Source organism: Rhinatrema bivittatum, chromosome 7 (genome assembly GCF_901001135.1).
Source record: "Rhinatrema bivittatum chromosome 7, aRhiBiv1.1, whole genome shotgun sequence".
Lineage (NCBI taxonomy): Eukaryota > Metazoa > Chordata > Amphibia > Gymnophiona > Rhinatrematidae > Rhinatrema > Rhinatrema bivittatum.
Window position 1 is genome coordinate 220,767,332 of NC_042621.1, and position 21,931 is coordinate 220,789,262.

General features: G+C 44.0%; 1 protein-coding gene across 1 annotated transcript in view; it reads left to right on the plus strand.

Moving 5' to 3' along the window:
• The window catches only part of TNKS2 (tankyrase 2), a 195,548-nt gene that overhangs the window by 43,756 nt on the left and 129,861 nt on the right, over positions 1-21,931 (plus strand). The window contains exons 3-4 of the mRNA XM_029609867.1: positions 16,560-16,655; positions 18,182-18,218. Coding sequence (XP_029465727.1) covers positions 16,560-16,655; positions 18,182-18,218 — 133 coding nt within the window. The remainder of the gene's footprint in view (positions 1-16,559; positions 16,656-18,181; positions 18,219-21,931) is intronic.

Here is a 21,931-nt window from a genome sequence, read left to right on the forward strand (position 1 = left end):
TCCCGAACCCCCCCCAAATAACTTAAATAACCTGCGGGTCCAGCGGCGGTCCGGAACGGCAGCGGTCCGGAACGGGCTCCTGCTCCTGCATCTTGTCGTCTTCGGCCGGCGCCATTTTCCAAAATGGCGCCGAAAAATGGCGGCGGCCATAGACGAAAAAGATTGGACGGCAGGAGGTCCTTCCGGACCCCCGCTGGACTTTTGGCAAGTCTCGTGGGGGTCAGGAGGCCCCCCACAAGCTGGCCAAAAGTTCCTGGAGGTCCAGCGGGGGTCAGGGAGCGATTTCCCGCCGCGAATCGTTTTCGTACGGAAAATGGCGCCGGCCATATGCGTATGGCCGGCGCCATTTTCCGTACGGAAAATGGCGCCGGCAGGAGATCGACTGCAGGAGGTCGTTCAGCGAGGGTTCCGGCGCCTCGCTGAACGACCTCCTGCAGTCGATCTCCTGCCGGCGCCATTTTCCGTACGAAAACGATTCGCGGCGGGAAATCGCTCCCTGACCCCCGCTGGACCTCCAGGAACTTTTGGCCAGCTTGTGGGGGGCCTCCTGACCCCCACGAGACTTGCCAAAAGTCCAGCGGGGGTCCGGAAGGACCTCCTGCCGTCCAATCTTTTCATCTATGGCCGCCGCCATTTTTCGGCGCCATTTTGGAAAATGGCGCCGGCCGAAGATGACAAGATGCAGGAGCAGGAGCCCGTTCCGGACCGCTGCCGTTCCGGACCGCCGCTGGACCCGCAGGTTATTTAAGTTATTTGGGGGGGGGTTCGGGAGGGTGGGGGATTTAATTTAAAGGGTCGGGGGTGGGTTTTAGGGGGTTTTAATGTGCCGGCTCACGATTCTAACGATTTATAACGATAAATCGTTAGAATCTGTATTGTATTGTGTTCCATAACGGTTTAAGACGATATTAAAATTATCGGACGATAATTTTAATCGTCCTAAAACGATTCACATCCCTAGCAAAAATTGCTCATCTACGCAGCAGTGAGGAAGAAGCAGGAGTGACTCTGGGGAGGGCACACTTTAAGTAGTTACAATGATCTGGCCCCATCTACCCTCTGCAAGTATTACAAACTGTGCAATGTAACCAGCTCCTTACATGCAGAGGGTATTCGATACTAGTGGATCTTTACTTTTGGACTGCAATTTATAACTGAACTACTCCTGGATTAAATCAATTGTCGAAGCAGCAGAGGCTTTCAAAAATGAGAATCTCACAATTAATTTCTCTGTACCCAAGATGGCGCCAGGCACACACAAGTTGGATAATCATCTGTGATGGCATCGGGCAGGCAAAGGAGGCCAACAATTGCATCGCCATTCGGAGGGCTCGTGCTCAGCATTGTCTGACCGGGGCTGATAGACTTTGTCATTGCATCAGGACATGGTTTCCTTTTCTATGGCTTCTTGCTCTGTTTTATCTCTGATGTGGTTCTCTTTGGATAGAGTATATGCAATTTCTTAGGAAGGTTCCATCATATATATATATATATATATATATATATATATATATATATATATATATATATATGCGATGGTAATTTTATTTCTTCTTTTCTCTTCTGTATGTAGTTCGAGGAGGGGGAGTCTCGTTGGATATTCTTCTTGGTTTGATGTTTGCACCCCCTGGGGTTAGTGGGAACCACTGTTTTGGCAGGGTAGTTTATTTGGAGAGCTTTGGGGAAGAGATGGGGACTGTTTTCTTTTCATCTGGCACACAAACATACATGTCAGCTTAGATCTCGGGGCTTATGGTATAGACATTCTGTAGGCTATATGGTTCTAATGGGGTTTCTCTTTGTTGTTTTCTCTCCATGGCGGCACAAATCATTTCCTAAATGTCAGGGGACTTAACATTTATTGCAGATGTCACTTGTTAGCTCAAGAGCTGGCCTCTCATGAAGCTTTGATAGCTTTGATCCAGGAAACACATCTCCAGAGATGGCATAAACATTTGTTTTCTCTTCAGGACTACCCACAAAAGGGCAGTATCGAGGGGTTTTATTATTTCCTACGCGGCCTTTAATAAGAAAGAGAGAGAGAAGATGTGAACTGCTTTATTGGCAAAAATTTCACATTTTTCTCACTTACATATGACAACACAATCCCAGTCAGCCTTCAAGCAACTTTCACTGGCCAGATCTGAGCTCTTAGCCCTTGATGATGACTTGCTTACTCATAAACTTGAGATAACTAAACAAAGGTATTATGAATGGGGAAATAAGGCTGCCGTTACTTGACTAGCTTTCTAAAAACGTTATTTGTTCAAAGCTCTGTAGCCAAAATGAAAAATACACAAGGAGAGGTGCTTACCACTTCTTTTGACATTCGATATTGTTTCACAGCTTTCTATACTTCCCTTTATAGTACTGACAAGGATATACAAGATCTTGGCATAGATGCATACCTAGATTTGGTATCCCTTCCTATACTAACGTTTGAGCAGCAGCAATTTCTTGATAGTCCAGTTAGTACTATTGAAGTTTTATATGCAAATTATTGAAATTAGGAAAATCACGGGATTGAATGGGTTCTCCAGTGGATACTATAAGCGGTATTCTCATATTTTGGATATCCCTCTGACTGATATGTTTAACTATATGCGGGAGGGTGGCTCCTTCTCAGTCAATTCTAATGTTTCAGGGATTGCCATCGTAGCAAAACCGGGTAGGGATCCCTCCCTTTGCGGTTCCTATCGTCTGATCTCTCTGACTTGAACCTTAAAATTCTGGCAAGGGTTCTTGTTGAACGGTTGAATGGGATCTTACCCTCTTTGGTCCACCCTGATCAAGTGGGTTTCATACCTGGTCGAATGGTGGCAGACAATGTCCACAAAATTGTTGATATCCTTGGGTGGGTTCATAATGAACGTATTTCCTCTGTTTTGCTATCCATTGATGCGGAAAAAGCATTTGATGTGGTGTACTGGTCTTTTTTATTTCAGACTTTACGGAAAATGCACTTTGGGCCTTTTTTTTTCTTCAATAGATAGAAAAGTTATATGACTCCCTGAGGGCTAGAGTTAAGGTTAATGGAGGTTATGGAGAAAGCTTTGGTATAAGTCGAGGGACGAGACAGGGTTGTTCTTTATCCCCACAATTGTTTGCATTATTTTTTAGAGCCCTTCACCACAAGAGTTTATATGTCTACTCAGATCACTGGGGTTAGTGATCTGCATTTTAAGCTGTCTCTCTTTGTGGATGACAGGACTGATCCCTGTTCTTCTTTAATGGGTGTGGTGGCTGAGTTGGACCAGTTTAGTAGGGTCTCCGGTTTTAAAGTTAACTCTTACAAATTTCAGCTTTTGAATGTTAATCTTTCCGATATAACGGTTGGAGATATCAAACACAAGTATCCCTTTAAGTGGGCTAAACAATTTATTAAATATCTAAGAGTTCATATTGGGGCTCAAGTTCAGACCTGTTTGCTTTAAATTATTCTCCACTGTTAAGAGCTTGGGTAGGACACGGACAAGTGAGATAGGGATAACTTTTCCTGGTTGGGGCACATAGTGATTGTCAAAGTGAATATTTTACCACATTTTCTTTTTCTTCTCTACTCTTCTTATTTGTATTTCCTCCGCCTTATTACACTTCTGGCAAAAGAGGATTTTTGATTTTATCTGGAAAAAATGCCCACCAAGGGTCAGTCGATTGGTGGTGTTTCCACCCAAATTGAGGGGAGGCTTAGGAGTACCTAACTTGTTATGGTGTTTTGCTGCTGCCCAACATAGAGCACTGATGGATATGCATAGACAGACAGCTGTGAAACAATGGGTACTATTTGAGCAAGTTTTGGTGGGGCCCATGCTTTTGTCTGCTCTTCCTTGGCAGCGTCTGTCCACTTGGCAGCTACTAAGAAAGTACCCACTTATGTTACAGACTTCTATGCGGGTTTGGTAACAGTGAGTCTCAAATGGTTGGTAATAGTTCTTATTTTTATATGTCACACCTCTTCCACAATACTTCCTTCCCTGCTGGCTTTCATTCTAAGGTATTTAGCTAATGATCTGCTCTTGGTATTATCTGTATTGCTCATATTGCTACTCAGTGATGTTATGACTGTCAATGATTTAACGAATACATATATAATGTGAGAAAGGTTGACATCTTAGCTTGCGCTCAAATTAAGCACTTTTTAGATTCACAGAAGCGAGCAGCAACCTTATGGCTGACTAGATCCCTGTTTGAAAATTACTGTGAGCAAGCAGATCGTTTACATAGTCTAATTTCCAAAATTTACAGTTGTCTTAATGGGCAACCTCATAATACTTTCCGGTATATTCAAACCTGGGATTCAGATTTGGGAGACCTGTTAAGCAAAAAAGACTGGGATCTCATATTTTTGCACACTGTGTTCTATCTCTGCCAGTTTGCAGGAGCATTGTTACAAGATGTTGTTTTGCTGGTAGACTACATTGTATTTTTTTGTAGTATGCCAGATAAGTGCTGGAGAAACTGTGTGAGCATGGCACTTACTTCCATATTTGGTGGCAATGCAAAGAGTTACCGTAATTTGGAGGCAAAGATCAGTTTAGTTATACCAAATATTGGGAGAGGTTTTTGATCCTCGCTTTATTTTGTTAAATCTGCTTGTTCATGGTCTCAAGAATTCTCAATGTTTTTGCCTCCAAGTTTTCATTGCAGCACATTATGAATTGGCTAAATTTTGAAACAAGTGCACGTACCTTCAGTTCAGATGGTTATCCAACACCTGTATAGGCAGTATCGCTTAGCTTATTTAACCGCCTTGAAATATGATAGACTGTCTTCTTTTGAAGTGGCCTGGAGTCCATTTATGACATGGGATAAGGCATTATGGTTCTTGTTTTTTCTTAGTTCTTGTCCTTTATAGGGTATCCAACAGGAGGATGTTTGCAGAGGTGTTAATTGCACTTAATGGTCATTATTTGGTAGAGACTATGCTACCCTAGTATTTATTGTACAGCTCATTTTCTCTTTGTTTCATGTTTTCCCTCTTCCACATTAGGGATGGGATGCTTTTCTCTCTTTTTTTTTTTTTTAACAATTGGTTCTGCCACCCTTTCTTTTCTTTTCTTGTGATGTTTCTTCTTTTTTGACGTGTTGATTTTCCTTGTCATTTGAGGGGGGCATAAATGGATGTTTCATCGTTCTTTGTTTGTGTTTGTTCGATGTCATCCTATAAAAACTTTCAATTCTAAAAAAAAAAAAAAAAAAAGTCTTGTGTGAGAATAGTGTTAAATTGTATTTCTCTCAAATTGGCAGTAGTGAGGCAATAAGTGTCTTAAAGCCAAATGTAATATCTGCCCCACACACTAAGATATTCAAGTCTGCACTGCAACTAGTTGCTAATTTTTCGAGGTGACTACCTTTCAAAAGAAATTGAAGGTCTCCATACCATATAGATATCTTGTTAAATTAAAAATTTTCTTTCTCATTGTTATAAAAATGTTATCAATTAGCTAGTAGCAGAAATGACAAGCTTGAATATATAATCAAAAAGTGCCAATTCGGAAGATTCCACTGCTCGTGCATGTCTGTCAGTTGTCCACACAACCTAACCAACAAGATTCCTATGAATTAATTTAAACTAGCTGAGAAATCCATACTTCAACTAGCGATAAGTAAGGTCAAACTAGTATGTAACACCTCAGACTTCAATGCCACCATTGCCATGCTTTCTTTATTGCTGTCAACCACAAGGGTGTGCCCCTTGGTAACAACATATGAAGTTTCTGTACATGTAGTAAATTAACAGGTCTGTAAGGATAAGATACCCCCCCCCCCATAACAATAATTGGTTGATGTCAAATTTAGTGCTATGAGAGACCTATTCCTGTATGTTACACAACAGACGAGTAGCATTATAAGCCCTCCCCTTTTCTTGTCATGTGTCAAAGTTCTTTTAACTAAGACGGGATCTTTTATTTTTCCAGAGAAAAGAAGAAATCTATGCTTTAAAATATATATCCTATCTTTTCAACTATGTAGGAATCATTTGTAAATGATAAAGGATTTTGGGCAAAATGCCCTATGAAAGAAAGAGATCTTCCATCTGTATATAGCCAGTTGTTTTTGGTACCGTTTGAGCACCATTTTTCGATTTCGCAAAGGACTTATTGTTTTCCGTGTTGTAGTATTGGGCCAGTTTTGTTTCATTTTTGAAAATTCAGTTTAAATGCTGGATACTGATTTAGGTCTTACCAGTTGTCTTTCTCTTTCTTTGTTTAAAATCTTAGAATTTAGTACTGTCTTCAGGACTAGTTGGGAGCTTTTGGGATGTTTAGGCTTCTTTTGATAGAATAAACACTGGTAAACAAATTTCTGGGAACATTTTATTTCCTCCACAACCTTCGGTGAAACAACTAGATTTTAACAAGCTGAACACAAATATGCATTTATTATGTCTGTATCACGACTGCCAGAAAAGTGTGATATACATTAAGCATTGTTACGTGTCTGTAGCGACATAAGCTATAATGGCAATGTTGGCACCAGAAAACAAAACTAAAAATGTTTTGCCGCAGATTTTTGTTTGTAATCACTGTCCGACGCTTCGCAGATGAGAGTCCAACAATAGTCACCCAGCATGGAGGGGGTTCCACTTGCCTTGATACCGTTTCTCCATTTTGACAGTCTTGATGAAACCTTTCACCATGTTCATCACTCACAGCGCCAAGGTTGTCTGGGAAGAAGTCCAAATGGGAATGAAGAAAATGTATCTTCGATGACATGTTGCACTTCATCAATTTGTATGCCTGAAGCAGATTTTCAACCTGTTCGATATAGTCTGCTGCCTTATAGTTGCCTAGAAAGTTACAAACGACATTCTTGAAGGCTGTCCACGCAAAACGTTCTGTACCTTGCAGAAGACCATCAAAGTGGCTGTCCTTCATCACAGCTCGGATTTGTGGGCCAGTGAAAATACCTTCTTTTATCTTGGTGTTACATATGCATGGAAATATTTGCCGCAAATAATCAAAGGCTTTACTTTACTTTGCTCGTTCATTGCCTTAACGAAGTTTTTCTTCAGCCCAAGTTTGATGTGCAAAGGTGGAAGAAATATCTTACTTGGATCCACCAATGGGTTGTGCGCAACATTCTTCTGCCCTGGAACCAACTTCTTGCGGAGAGGCAAGACTTTTCTGACGTAATGCAAATTTCTTGCTAGACTGTCCCACTCACAAACCAAGCTGCAGACCCAGTAGAATTGCAACTACCTTGAGATCACACAAATTCCAGTTGTACCTAGAGTACTCAATGTGGTTCTGCAATAGCTGCATGTTCTCATATGTTTCTTTCATATGAACAGCATGGCTGACAGGTATTGATGGGTAGATATTGCCATTGTGCAACAAAAGAGCCTTCAAACTTAAGATTGATGAATCAATAAACAGTCGCCATTCTGTTGGGTCGTGCTCACATCCGAGAGCACAAAACAATCCATTGATGTCACAGCAAAAAGTCAAACTGTCTACTTGGTTGAAATATTTTGTCAAATCTTCATGACGGCTGCAAAATAATGACATTTTCGTATCAGATGACAAAATATTCCATCCTTGCAGCCTTGACCCCAGCAGCTCCGCCTGACTCTTCGATAAAGCCAAATCTCTGATCAGATCGTTCAGCTCTGATTGAGATTAAATGAGGATCGCTTGATATTGATGGCACAAAGTCAGGATCAGCCGCAGCTTCCATCTGTGTCAGCTCGCCATCATCGCCTACCTCCTCATCCTAGTCATCGTGTCCACACCTCTAGCGGTTTTCGAACAGGAAGACTTTGTCATACGCCACTGGTCTTTTTGCCGATGCAAGGTTAGGGTACTCAATAAACTTCCTGTTCTTTGAGTATCCTGACACATTCGTCATGCAGAAGTAACAGTTATATGATCTTTTTGTTCCCTCCATATCATTGGGATGGCAAACAGCATGGATGGTTGCACACCTTTCAGCCAAGCTCGCAGACTACTGGCGCAAGATGCGCAACATATATGAGGAGTCCATGCTCTGTCCTGGTCACCAATTTTGCACCCGAAGTATAATTCATATGCCTTCTTAATGAGTGCAGTTATACTCCTTTTCTGTGCTTTCAGAGTAAACTCACCGCAGATGTAACAAAATGTGTCCGGCTATTACAACATTGGCGTGACATTTCATAAAGTATATGAAATTAAATCCACAAGCTTTAAACTCAACAGTTTTAGCAATATGATTCGCGCATTCACACAGACCTGGCATAGGAGACTACTCATTGCTGCCTCTTATATAAGGCTGCGTCGTCATGGAAACAAGTTGGAATCTTGCAGCCGAACTGGGGTTGCCCGAGCAAGTTCTGGCATGATCAGGCAGAGTTTCTTAGTGTATTTTTAAAAAAAAGTTAGTCTCTGTTACATGTTACGTTGCTTATGGCCGTCAAAAATATGACATGAATTTTAAAAATCATAAAAACTACTGTCCAGGAAGAAAATATATGTACGCGAGATTGTTTTAAAATTTCACAATTATTGTAACAAAAAATTGGCCGTTTCTCAAAAACCTTACGTGATGTACACATTTTGAAGTAATATCTGTGATCAGCATCAAAAATATCTATTTGGAACACCAAAATGCCTGAAGGAAAGAAAAACTTTGTTTACCAGTGATATTTAGTGATTGCATGGTTATTTGATTATTTTCTATTTGCTCAGGTTATTCTTACATAAATTGCAGGTGGATGTATTGTTTTAAATGTCATTATTTATATATACTTGTCTCCACATCACCCTGTTGATGTGGTGTTTGGTTTGTATTTTTCCTTATTTTAAAGCCTGACACACGGAGACATGCGAATATGTTGGGCCGGTGTGCACCGAGCAGCTTTTAAAAGTCACTCGGATACGGGTGTATCTCCTGCTGCACGCACACAAATTTTTTTTTCTAGAAAAGGGGCAGGGCATAGTCTGGGCAGAGCACGGGCGTTGCTGGATTTCTCAATGAAACCATCACGTAAATACTTACATACACAGGTGCACACCGGGGTCCCCTACCACGTAACCTCTGCTGTGGATGGTGTGTAAGTTATTAAAAACAAAAAGAATAGGTATGTCAGCAGGGTTTTAAGGGTCAGGGTTAACAGGGGAAAAGGAAGGCTATTAAACTAGGGGGGTTTGGAAGTCCTATCCCTTGCCTGGTCAAACTGGGAATGAGCTAGTGAAACTGGTAATGGCATGGACGCGTGCCCCTTTTAAAAATCCCCCCCCCCCCCACTTATGCTGTGGAAGCAGGATTTGCACTCATGCGTTCATCCACTTAAATTGCGCGCACATGTGCACACGTTCAGCCTGTTTTATAACTTGCGTATATATATGCGAGTATGTTATAAAATAGCTGCATCCATGGACACGAGACAGCACACCTGTTTAAAAGTAACTGTCCCTGTGTATGCATTGAATGGAAATTTATATTCTTTAAATTCTGAAAAAAGAAACAATGGGGTGGATTTTATATTATCCCAGGACAAGCACGATGCTAGTCCTCACATATGGGTGATGTCACTCACGCAGCCCTAATGCGGGAAAACTTCTGGCAAAGTTTCTAGAAGCTTTTAACTGGCAGCCTGGGGCTACTGAGCATGCCCGGCATGACATGATATTCCCTGCCACAGGGGTCTCACTTCAGTCTTCTTTTTTCCACGCTGCCATCGACATCGCGGTCACAGGAGCCCTGTGAGGTTCTCCTCACAACTTGATGAAAAATAAACAATTTTTTCGCTGTCAAATTTGCCCATTTCGAGTCTCATAAAGTTTGTCACCAGCCGGTGACAAACAATTTAGTTTTCGCTAAAAAAATTCGAATTTTTCCATCGACGGATGTTGAGTGAAAAAATGTCATCGGGCTTCAAAAAGTGCCCAGCCTGCAACCGAACAATGTCCATAACGGACCCGCATACCGAATGCGCTCGGTGCCTTGGAGGAGAGCATGACATCGCTGCCTGTCCAAAATGCCAAGAAATGACGGTAAAAGGCAGAAAACTCCACCAAGAAAAAATGGCACAGATTTTCCAGATTCAATCGGGGCCTTCACCGACGACTTCCACAAAATCATCGCCGGTAGGCCTTACAAAAAAGATCTTGATCAAGAAAAGACTTCCGGAGGGCGCAGGGGATGCCCCTTCTCCAACACCCTCCACATCATCGACAAGGTCGGTATCCGAACCACGATCGAAGCACAAGCACAGATGGCATCGATCTATCCCGCTGCTCCCGCCGCCGGAGGAACCGACAGCTAAGAAGCAAAGGACTTCCTCAACTTCGGTGCCATCGGTTCCAGAATCGATACCGTCGACATCGCAGCAAGTATCAACTCCGATTACTGACTTGACTGCTTTAATTAAACAAATAGTCACTGATGCCTTGCAGCATCAAATTCCGGCGTCATCGCCGATGCCGACCACTGTGTCGATGCCGACCACTGTGTCGATGCCGACCACCGTGTCGATGCCGGCGGAATCGCCGATGTCTATGCCTTCGATACCGGCTTCACAGCCGATGCCGGCGACTTCGCCAATGATGCTGACATCTCAGTCGATGCCGGCATATACGCCGATGCTAGCAATATCTTCATCGATTCCGCTGATGACTTCTTCGATGACGGGTCCAGTTCCATCATACACATCATCGATGCCATCGGTTCCTTTACAATTCCCGATGCCAGCCAGACCCATGTCATCGATAATTCCAACACAATTGGTCTCTCTACACTATGGCACCATCTACAGCACCTCTGCCAAGAAAAACATCTTCCACACAAAAATCAGTGGGAAAATTCAAACATTCTTCACTCAAAGCTACTTCCACATTTCCAGACACTTCTAGTTCGGAAGCACAGTTACACAGCATCCTCACTAAGAGGTATCAGGACCTTCTGGCTTCATTACCCATAATGCCTGGACAAGAAGAAGAGGAGAGAGAGGCTTCACCGGATCCTCAAGATCCCTTGCAAGGACCTTCAGGGTTACCTCCACCTCAAAGGCCGGACCCTCCTCAATATCACATACCTACTTCTGATACTTGGTCAGACACAGAATCTGAGCATTCCTCAGAAGATTTCTTGTCTGATGCCTCTCCACCTCAAGCCAAAAAGCAGTCACCTCCAGAGGACCTCTCATTTTCATCTTTTATTCAAGAAATGTCTGAGTCCATACCCTTTCAACTCCAGGCTGAAAAGGATGAGAGGCAGCAAACACTTGAAATACTGCAATTTGTGGATCCTCCTAAGCACAATCTGGCCATCCTAGTACACAAAGTGCTTTTACAGCTTCAGCAGAGGATTTGGGAACATCCATGTACAACCCCTGCTGTGAATAAGAGGGTAGACTTTACATATCTTGTTCAAGCAGCTCCAGGATTTGAGAAACCTCAACTTCCTCACAATTCCCTTGTGGTAGAATCTGCTCAGAAAAAATCTCGCAGAACCAGGACTCATGCCTCTATTCCTTCAGGAAAGGACAGTATATTCTTAGACCTAATGGGACGGAAGATCTACCAAGGAGCCATGCTCAATTCAAAAATTGCTGCATATCAGCTTTACATGACGCAGCACCAGAGGAATCTCTGGAAGCAGATTGAAGAATTTCTACCCTCTCTGCCTCAACACCAGGAGGCGGCACAAGTCATTATTCAAAAGGGTTTGGATGCAGGAAAGCATGAGGTAAGGGCAGCCTACGATGCTTTTGAAACATCCTCTAGAACAGCAGCATCCGGCATCAGTGCCAGAAGATGGGCCTGGCTAAAGGCTTCTGATCTGCGTCCTGAAGTCCAGGACAAATTAGTGGACCTTCCCTGTCAGGGAGATAATTTGTTTGGAACCAAAGTACAGGATGCCGTCGCCCAGCTTCGAGAGCATTCAGAGACACTAAAACAACTCTCTATGTTGCCTCATGACCCTGCAACCCACACACCTCGCAGGCCATCACGACGAGAAGCCAAACGTCCCTTCTATCATCCAAAGAGATACTATCCTCCCGCCTCTAGGTCAAGACCTCCAAGGTCTCAGCAAAGACCACAACAAAGACAACAGCGGTCTGCGAGGCCCCAACCACCTCCTCAAACAGGATCCACCTCCGGCTTTTGAAACAAATTTCAGAGCACAAGGCCAATATCCCAATCCCTATGCCACCTTGCCAGTTGGAGGGAGAATATCCCATTTCTACAAGGAATGGACAACAATAACCACCGATCATTGGGTACTGTCCATAATTCGTCAAGGCTACCGCCTAGACTTCTCATCTCTCCCTCAGGAGTTTCCACCACAAAACTCCCAGCTCAATCACATCCCTCAATTACAAACAGAATTATCCGCTCTTCTGCACTCAAAAGCCGTGGAACAAGTACCACACAGTCAGAAGGGCAGAGAATTCTATTCCCGGTATTTCCTCATTCCAAAGAAAACCGGAGGCATACGTCCCATTCTAGATCTCAGAAATCTCAACAAATTCTTAAAAAAAGAAAAGTTCAGGATGGTTTCGCTAGGCACCATGCTTCCACTACTACAAAAGGGAGATTGGCTTTGTTCTTTGGATCTTCAAGATGCTTACACACACATTCCTATATTCCCGCCTCATCGCAAGTATCTGCGATTCACAGTAGGACATCAGCATTTCCAATACCGAGTGTTACCATTCGGCCTGGCTTCAGCTCCTAGAGTATTCACCAAATGCCTGGCAGTGATAGCAGGACATTTACACAAACAGGGTGTTCATGTTTTTCCTTATCTTGACGATTGGCTAATCAAAAGTCAATCACAACAAGGAGCAATCAATTCTCTGAATTACACAATAGCTATACTTCACAAGCTGGGATTCCTCATCAATTATCAGAAATCCCACCTGAACCCTTCTCATCTACTCCAGTTCATAGGAGCAGAATTAAACACAAATACTGCACAGGCTTTTCTACCAGAAGATCGTGCAGTCACACTGTCCCTGTTGGCACACTCAATTTCCATGCAACAACAAGCGACAGCCCATCAGTTTCTTACCTTACTAGGCCACATGGCCTCAACAGTTCATATCACTCCTATGGCACGACTCGCCATGAGAGTAACTCAATGGACTCTTCGATCGCAGTGGATCCAAGCCATTCAACCATTACATTATCCAATCCAAGTAACCCACCAACTACGCTCATCGCTACAATGGTGGACAATCAAGGACAATTTACGCAAGGGTCTACCCTTCCAAAAACCGGTCCCTCAGATAACATTAACTACAGATGCATCCACCTTGGGGTGGGGAGCTCATATAAACTCTCTTCAAACTCAAGGAACTTGGACAAAACTGAAGCCACATATCAAATCAATTTTCTGGAACTTCGAGCTATACGTTATGCGCTGCATGCGTTCAAGGACTGCCTTTCACACAAGATTGTGCTGATCCAAACAGACAATACGGTAGCCATGTGGTACATCAACAAACAGGGAGGTACGGGCTCGAATCTCCTTTGTCAAGAAGCTGCACAAATTTGGGACTGGGCTTTGAGTCGCTCAATGTTCCTACAGGCCACTTATCTAGCAGGAATTCAAAATGTACTAGCAGACCGACTCAGTCGCCAGTTCCAACCACACGAGTGTCCCTGAATCCCTCAGTAGCCACCAATATATTCCAAAGTTGGGGACAACCAACAATGGACCTCTTTGCGTCCCATCTGAATCACAAGGTGGACAACTTCTGTTCTCTACACAAACAACAGAACCAATTTGCCAAGGATGCTTTTGCTCGCCCTTGGAACTCAGGCCTGCTATATGCGTATCCTCCAATACCGCTTATAACGAAAACTCTAGTGAAGCTACAACAAGACAAGGGGACTATGATACTCATAGCCCCATACTGGCCTCGACAAGTATGGTTTCCCACACTGCTAGACCTTTCAGTCAGGGATCCAATACGCCTGGGAGTAGCTCCCAATCTCATAACTCAGGATCAGGGTCGGTTGCGCCATCCCAACCTTCAATCCCTATCCCTGACTGCATGGATGTTGAAAGCTTAATCCTACAACCACTCAATCTTTCAACTGTTTCTCAAGTGCTTATAGCTTCACGCAAACCTTCCACAAGAAAGAATTATTCTTTCAAATGGAAAAGGTTCACTTTGTGGTGCAGACAAAACAATATTGGTCCTTTCACTTGCCCCACTACTTCTCTTCTAGACTATTTGTACCATCTTTCAGACTCTAGTCTTCAGACTTCATCAATCAGAGTACATTTGAGTGCAATCTCAGCTTATCATAACAAGATGGGAGATGCACCTATATCCACGAATATATGCACCTATGCATATATATGGGAGATGCACCTATATCTCATGAACCTCTTGTCAGTAGGTTCATGAGAGGTCTAACTCACCTTAAACCACCGATTCGGCCTCCAGTCACTCAAAGGGACCTGAATCTGGTTTTAACAGCATTGATGCGTTCTCCCTTTGAACCCATACATTCCTGTGATTTTAAATTTCTCACATGGAAGACTATCTTTCTTATAGCCATCACATCAGCTAGAAGGGTTAGTGAGTTACAAGCACTTGTCACGTATGAACCTTATACAAAGTTTCTCCATGACAGAGTGGTTCTCCGAACACACCCAAAATTCCTTCCTAAGGTAGTTACAGAGTTCCACTTAAATCAAACATGGTTCTACCCACATTCTTTCCACGGCCTCATTCTCACCAGGGAGAAAGAGCTTTGCACACTCTGGACTGCAAACGTGCGTTATCCTTTTATCTGAATCGCACTAAGTCCCTCAGACAATCCAATCAGCTTTTTGTATCTTATGATCCAAATAAGCCAGGTAAAGCAGTGGGTAAGCATACTCTATCCAACTGGTTAGCAGATTGCATACAGTTTTGCTATGAAAAAGCAGGCCTTCCTCTCCAAGGGCGAGTAAAGGCGCATTCAGTACGTGCAATGTCAACTTCAGTAGCACATTTTCGTTCAGTGCCAATCATTGACATATGTAAAGCAGCAACATGGAGTTCCCTTCACACCTTTGCAGCTCATTACTGTTTGGACAAAGAAGGACGACAAGATTCAGCCTATGGACAATCTGTCTTAAAGAACTTGTTTCCAGTTTGATCCCAACTCCTTCTACAACCAACCTGCTGTGATCTTCAGCTGCCTCATTTTCCTCAACAACGCATCACTGCTAACTACATGGACACTGACTCAGCCTTTAGTTTGCTAATCACCCATATGTGAGGACTAGCATCCTGCTTGTCCTGGGATAAAGCAAAATTGCTTACCTTGCGCGCGCCAGGTGCGCGAACAAAAGTACGCGCTCGCGCAAAATAGCAAAATTGCTTACCTTGTAATAGGTGTTATCCCAGGACAGCAGGATGTAGTCCTCACAGAACCCACCCGCCACCCCGCGGAGTTGGGCCTCAGACTTTTATTATTTTAATTTGCTAACGCTTATTGCTACATACCAGACTGAAGTGAGACCCCTGTGGCAGGGAATATCATGGCATGCCGGGCATGCTCAGTAGCCCCAGGCTGCCAGTTAAAAACTACTAGAAACTTTGCCAGAAGTTTTCCCGCATTAGGGCTCAGTGAGTGAGGTCACCCATATGTGAGGACTACATCCTGCTGTCCTGGGATAACACCTGGGATAACAAGGTAAGCAATTTTGCTATTTTGCAACCTGCGCGCACCGAGCCCAGCGCGCGCTGCCTGTTCCCTCCGAGGCCGCTCTGATTTCGGAGCGGCCTCGGAGGGAACTTTCCTTCGCCCTCCCCCCACCTTCTCCTCCCTAACCCACCCCCCCCAGCCCTATCTAAACCCATCTAAACCCCCTATCTAAACCCCCCCTTACCTTTGTTGGCAGATTTACGCCTGCGGGCTGCTGGCGCGCCATCACCCGACCCGGGGGCTGGCCCGGAGGCCTTGACCCCGGGCTGGCGCCACACCCCCGGGCCCGCCCCTGAAACGCGGCGTCAAGCCCCCGACATGCCCCCTTTACAAAGCCCCGGGACTTGCCGGCGGCCTATGCGGCGTAAATCCAGCTGGATTTACGCGCGCAGGGCATTTAAAATCCGGCCGAATGTGCACAGCTATTTTCTTCCCCTACCTTCTTTCTTTCTTTATTATTTTTGGATGCCGACATTCGATCTCAATTGAGATATCACACCGGTTTACATTCAGGTACTGGAGGTATTTCCCTATCCCCAGAGGGCTTTCAATGTTTTGTGCCTGAGGCAATGGAGGGTAAAGTGACTTGCCCAAGGTCACAAGGAGTGACAGCAGGACTTGAACCCTGGTCTCCTGGTTCATAGTCCACTGCTCTAACCACTAGGCTATTCCTCCTCCCTCAAATGCACCCACAAGAATGCTTCCTTTATGCAGCTAAAAGTACACATTCTATGAAACCTGAAGGGTGGCTTTTTACCCATGTAAATACTTTTTTGAAAATTACCCTTTCTATGAACTTCAGTTTTCTAAAATGTCAGTTTGAATGAATGTATTGGAAAATGTAACTGTTTAGGCTAATGGAAAAAGTTTGCATTCCAGTATAGTTGTATATGGTGCATTCACTAAATAAATGTTTTTTAGTACTGCTACAACATGGGGCTGATTCAACCATCCGCAACACAGATGGACGGACAGCATTAGATTTAGCTGACCCATCAGCAAAAGCAGTGCTGACTGGTAAGTAGTGGGGAAATGTTTTATCGTTTATTACTGAGTGGTTAGACAGAATCCCATAAGAATTTTAAATAGTCTGTTCTGTATGTTTCCTAACAAGAGATGAGTTATGCAACAGAACACGGTATATTTAGGCTGCTGTAGCCTGAGATTTATCAGTGACTGCTCCCTGTCAGAACATGAACTCTTGCACTGAGGATTGTATGTATTCAGGGATAGCTAACTTGGATTCTCAAGAGCCACAAACAGGTCTGATTGTCAGGATATCCACAGTGAATATACATAAGAACATAAGTTGCCATTCTGAGTCAGACTGAGAGTTCATCAAGCTTAGCATCCTGTTTCCATTAGTGTCCAATCCATAATACAAGTACCTAGCAAGAACCCAAATAGCCATTGCTTAATTTGATTAATAGCAGTTTATGGACTACTTCTCCAGGAACTTATCCAAACTTTTTTTTAAATCCAGCTATGCTAACTGCCTTTACCACATCCTCTGGCAATGAATTTCAGAACTTTATTGTTGAGTGTGAAAGAACTTCTTCAATTTGTTTTAAATGTACTATTTGCTAACTTAATGGAGTGCCCTCTAATCTGAGAGTAAATATGTTTCACATTTATCCATTCTAGTCCTTTCATGATTTTATAGACCTCTGCCATATCCGACTTCAGCAGTCTCTTCTCCAAGCTGAACAACTTTAACCTTTTTAGCCTTTCCTCATAGGAGACCTGTACCATACACTTTATCATTTTGGTTGCCTTTCTCCAGTGCAACTATATCTTTTTTTTTGAGATGCGTTGACCAGAATTGCACACAGTACTCAAGGTGTGGTCTCACCATGGAGCGATAGAGGCATTATGACAATCTCTGTTTTATTCACCATTCCTTTCCTAATAATTCCTAACATTCTGTTTGCTTTTTTGACTTCTGCAGTGCACTGAGCATGAGATTTACACATACTCACTCAATGCTATGCAGATATATCATGCATAGTTGTTGTGGATATGGTGAAAATCATGCTTGTTTTTGTGGCTCTTGAGGACTAGAGTTGGCTACTCCTGCATTAATTGATAAATTAAGTGATATAATTGCTTTTTCCAAGCCTGGTCAGTATTTTGGAATGTTTGTAGCTTATCACTTTTTAAATTATATTTAAAAGTGCATGGTTTAAAATAATAATTTAAAACATTTAGCATGTGTAATTTTATACAGGGTGACCCATGGAAAAGTAGCCTGCCCCCAATGCACTGGTATTGGAGGCAGGCTACCTTTCCATGGGCCACCCTGTATTTTCACTGTTTACAGTAAAACTATTATAATATTCAGTTCATCATATTATAAATGCAACTTTTCCCCTGCTCAAAAAAAGCCCACAGCTGGTCCCATAATGAGTATAAACAGAAGGAAAAAGCATGTTAAATTTAATTCCTACCAAAAACAGATCTTTGCACATCAGTAAACTGTGTATACTTTTTGTTGACTACATATTGGAAAACATAAAATTAGAAAAATATTTTTGTGTTTGCAGGTGAATACAAAAAAGATGAGCTTTTGGAAAGTGCAAGGTACTGTATATAGTTACCAAGTTTGTTAGACATTTATAATATTTTAAGTGGGACCTGATTAGAAGGCTTTGAGAGATCTATATTGTAACTCCACAGATGCAAACTCATCAATCATGGTTTTGCTTTTGCATGCATTATGAATAGGGACAGGGAACAATGTCATATGATTGATTTACAAATCTAGGAGAAAATATACATGCATGCAGAATTATCTGGCATGCATGCTTCGCCATTTTCTCTGTTCACACAATATACTAGCTGATCATAGATTAAAAACCAAACACTGTTTTAGCTTGGGGGAATTGCGTGTGTCATATTTTCCTTGATCATAAGAACTAGGCTACTTTCTGCATTCTGCTTATTAGCTGTCAGACTTTAATGATGAAACAAATGATCTGGATTCATTTAGTTTAAATCCTTTCAGGCTGAAATGTACACTATGTTTTGTAAGCTAGAAATTTTACAGCCATGGTATAATAATAGATTGAAGCAACAGGATTGGCCTGATCAGCTAAACAACTTCTGTTGACCTGGTCACCGAGGCGTTCCCCCACCTTCAGTGGTGCTGGGATCCGGTATTCCACCTTCACTGGTGGACCCTCCGGCTACGCCAGTGCTGCCTCCTACTCCGGTGCCGGGGTTCCATGCCCCAGGCTTCCGCGAGGAATTGGATCGGATGATCCAAGAGGCCATTGGTAAAGCACTTCAGGGCTTCCAACCTCCATCGACGCCGTTACCGGTCCCTGAGCCGGTCACAGATCCAATTCCCGTAGCGCTCGTACCGCTACTGGGTAGACTGGATGCGTTGATCGGTGCCCTGCCTCTGATGGAACTGAGAGCACCAGTGGATCCAGTGCTTTCTACACCGATTCCATTAACATCGGATGATGAAGAAACACTGATTTTCCATCCCACCATCTGGGATTTTACCACCAACTTGTCCATTGATGTCACTGGTCCCTTTGATGCCTCCATCGATGCCATCAATGCCTAGGCCTGGTCCTCAGGATTTGCACCCTTTCTCCCTTCTGGAGACCCACTAGGTGCTGGAGATCAGCCCTATAATCCTTGGACCGATGATTCGTCCCAGATACAGATGACCTACCATCAGAGCCCTCTCCCTCAGATGAAAGACGACGTTCTCCACCAGAAGGACCTGTCTTTTATCAACTTCATCAAGGAAATGTCTGAAACCATTCCTTTTCACCTTCAGACGGAAGAGGACTCTAGGCACAAGATGCTGGAAGTACTCCAATTTCTAGATGCTCCTAAGGAAATCATGTCTATACCTATTCATGAAATCCTGCTTGATCTCCTGAAGAGAAACTGGGAGCACCCATGTTCGGTTCCACCTGTCAACTGCAAGACAGATGCCACTTATCTTGTGCAGTCAGCTCCTGGGTTCCAAAAGTCACAGTTGGATCATCACTTTGTTGTTGAATCAGCCCAGAAGAAGGCATGACTTTCAAAATCTCATTCCTCCATACCTCCAGGAAAAGAACAAAAATCCCTGGATGCTTTGGGCAGGCGTATCTTCCATGGCTCAATGCTCATATCTCGCATTGCCTCTTACCAGTTATATATGACCCAGTATACCAGAGACCTTTTTAAAAGGGTCCAGGATTTCTCTGATTCTTTACCAGAGCAACTCCAGGCTCATGTCATACTCTGGCTCAAAAAGGTCTGGATGCTGGAAAGCACTAGGTCCGCGCTGCCTATGATATCTTTGACACTGCCTCTAGAGTGTCTGCAGCGGGGATTAGTGCAAGAAGATGGGCCTGGTTCAAATCCTCGGACTTAAGACCAGAAGTCCAAGACAGGTTAGCAGATCTACCTTATGTGGGCTATAATCTCTTCGGGGAAAAAGATCCGAGAGACTGTGGCGCAGTTGAAGGACCACCATGAAACGCTATGCTAGCTTTCTTCTGTACCATCTGACTTCCCTTCTGTCCCTAAGAGAACTTTCAGACGAGACTCTAAGCGGCTAACTTACAAGACAAGGAAACTTTATCCTCCGGCTTCTAGAGGACACCCTTCCAGACCTTACCAAAAAGGTCAATTCAGGCAGACTCTGCCTCAAAAGTCTCAGCCAGCTTCTCAGCCTGGACCAGCGTCAGGGTTTTGACTCCTTCCTAGAGAGTGTAAGCCAACCTCCTCTTCCATCCATACCAGTCTTCGGTCGACTCTGCCACTTCAACAGCGCTTGGCACACAGTCACCACCGACCAGCGGGTACTTGCAGTAGTCACCCAAGGTTACCACCTATATTTCCTGACTGTTCCAGTGGACTCTCCACCTTGGCTGATGTGGGGGAAGTCCGACCACTCTCCCTTGCTCGAACAGGAGGTCTCATCCCTCCTCCTATCCTGAGCAATAGAACCAGTACCCCTCTCCCAGCAGGGGCAGGGATTTTATTCCCTGTATTTTCTAATACCAAAAAAGTCAGGTGGCGTTTGCCCGATACTGGACCTCCATGCACTTAACAAATTTCTGCACAGAGAAAAATTCAAGATGATAACCTTGGGCTCTCTACTTCTTCAAAGAGGAGATTGGCTATGCTCTCTATAGATCTCCTCCAGGACGCATACACACACATCTCAATCACACCATCACATCGCAAATTCCTGCAATTCCTGGTCGGCCCTCGTCATTTCCAGTACTGTGTACTACCATTCGGCCTGGCGTCTGCTCCACGAGTATTCACCAAGTGGCTGGTGGTAGTTGCAGCCTTCCTCAGAAATCAGGGTGTGCATGTCTACCCTTATCTCGACGATTGGTTGATAAGGCTCCGACTCAGCAGGGCATGCTAACCTCCCTGCGTCTCACCATCAACACCCTGATCTCCTTAGGGTTTAATCAACTATCCCAAATCCAAGATAGTTCCATCCCAAACCCTATCCTTTATAGGGGCTGACCTAAACACTATGCTGGCGAAAGCCTTCCTCCCCCAGGATCGTGCTTTCACCATTATGTCTCTGGCGCATCAGCTATAGTCTCGAGTGTCTTCAGCTGCTCGTCACTTCCTCATACTGTTGGGTCACATGGTGTCCTCAGTGCATGTCACTCCGATGGCTCAGCTCGCCTCGCCATGAGAGTAATGCAGTGCACCTTAAAATGCCAGTGGATTCAAGCTTGTCAGCCAATGTCCAGCAGTGTCCAGGTTACCAAACAGCTCCGTCTGTCACTAGCCTGGTGGATGCACCACTCAGTCTCATTCAAGGCCTTCCATTTCAGGCTCCAGATCCCCAAATCACCTTAACAGATGCATCCAACCTTGGGTGGGGTGCACATGTAGGCGACCTGCAGACTCAGGAAACCCGGTCTCCAGAGGAAGCCAAACGCCAAATGAATTTCCTGGAGCTACAGGCGATCAGATATGCCCTCAAGGCCTTTCAGGATTGCCTATCAAACAAAGCCATCCTGATTCAAACCGACAATCAGGTTGCGATGTGGTACATCAACAAACAAGGGGAACGGGCTCTTACCTTCTGTGTCAGGAAGCTGCACAGATATGGGAATGGACCCTTTCTAGCTCGATGTGCCTCAAAGCAACCTACTTGCCGGGAGTGGACAATGTGTTGACGGACAAGCTGTCTCACTTTCCATCTGCACGCGTGGTCTCTCGACACCACGGTAGCAGATGCGATATTCCAATGTTGGGGTTACCCTCGCATAGACCTCTTTGCGTCTGTACACAACCACAAAGTAGACAAC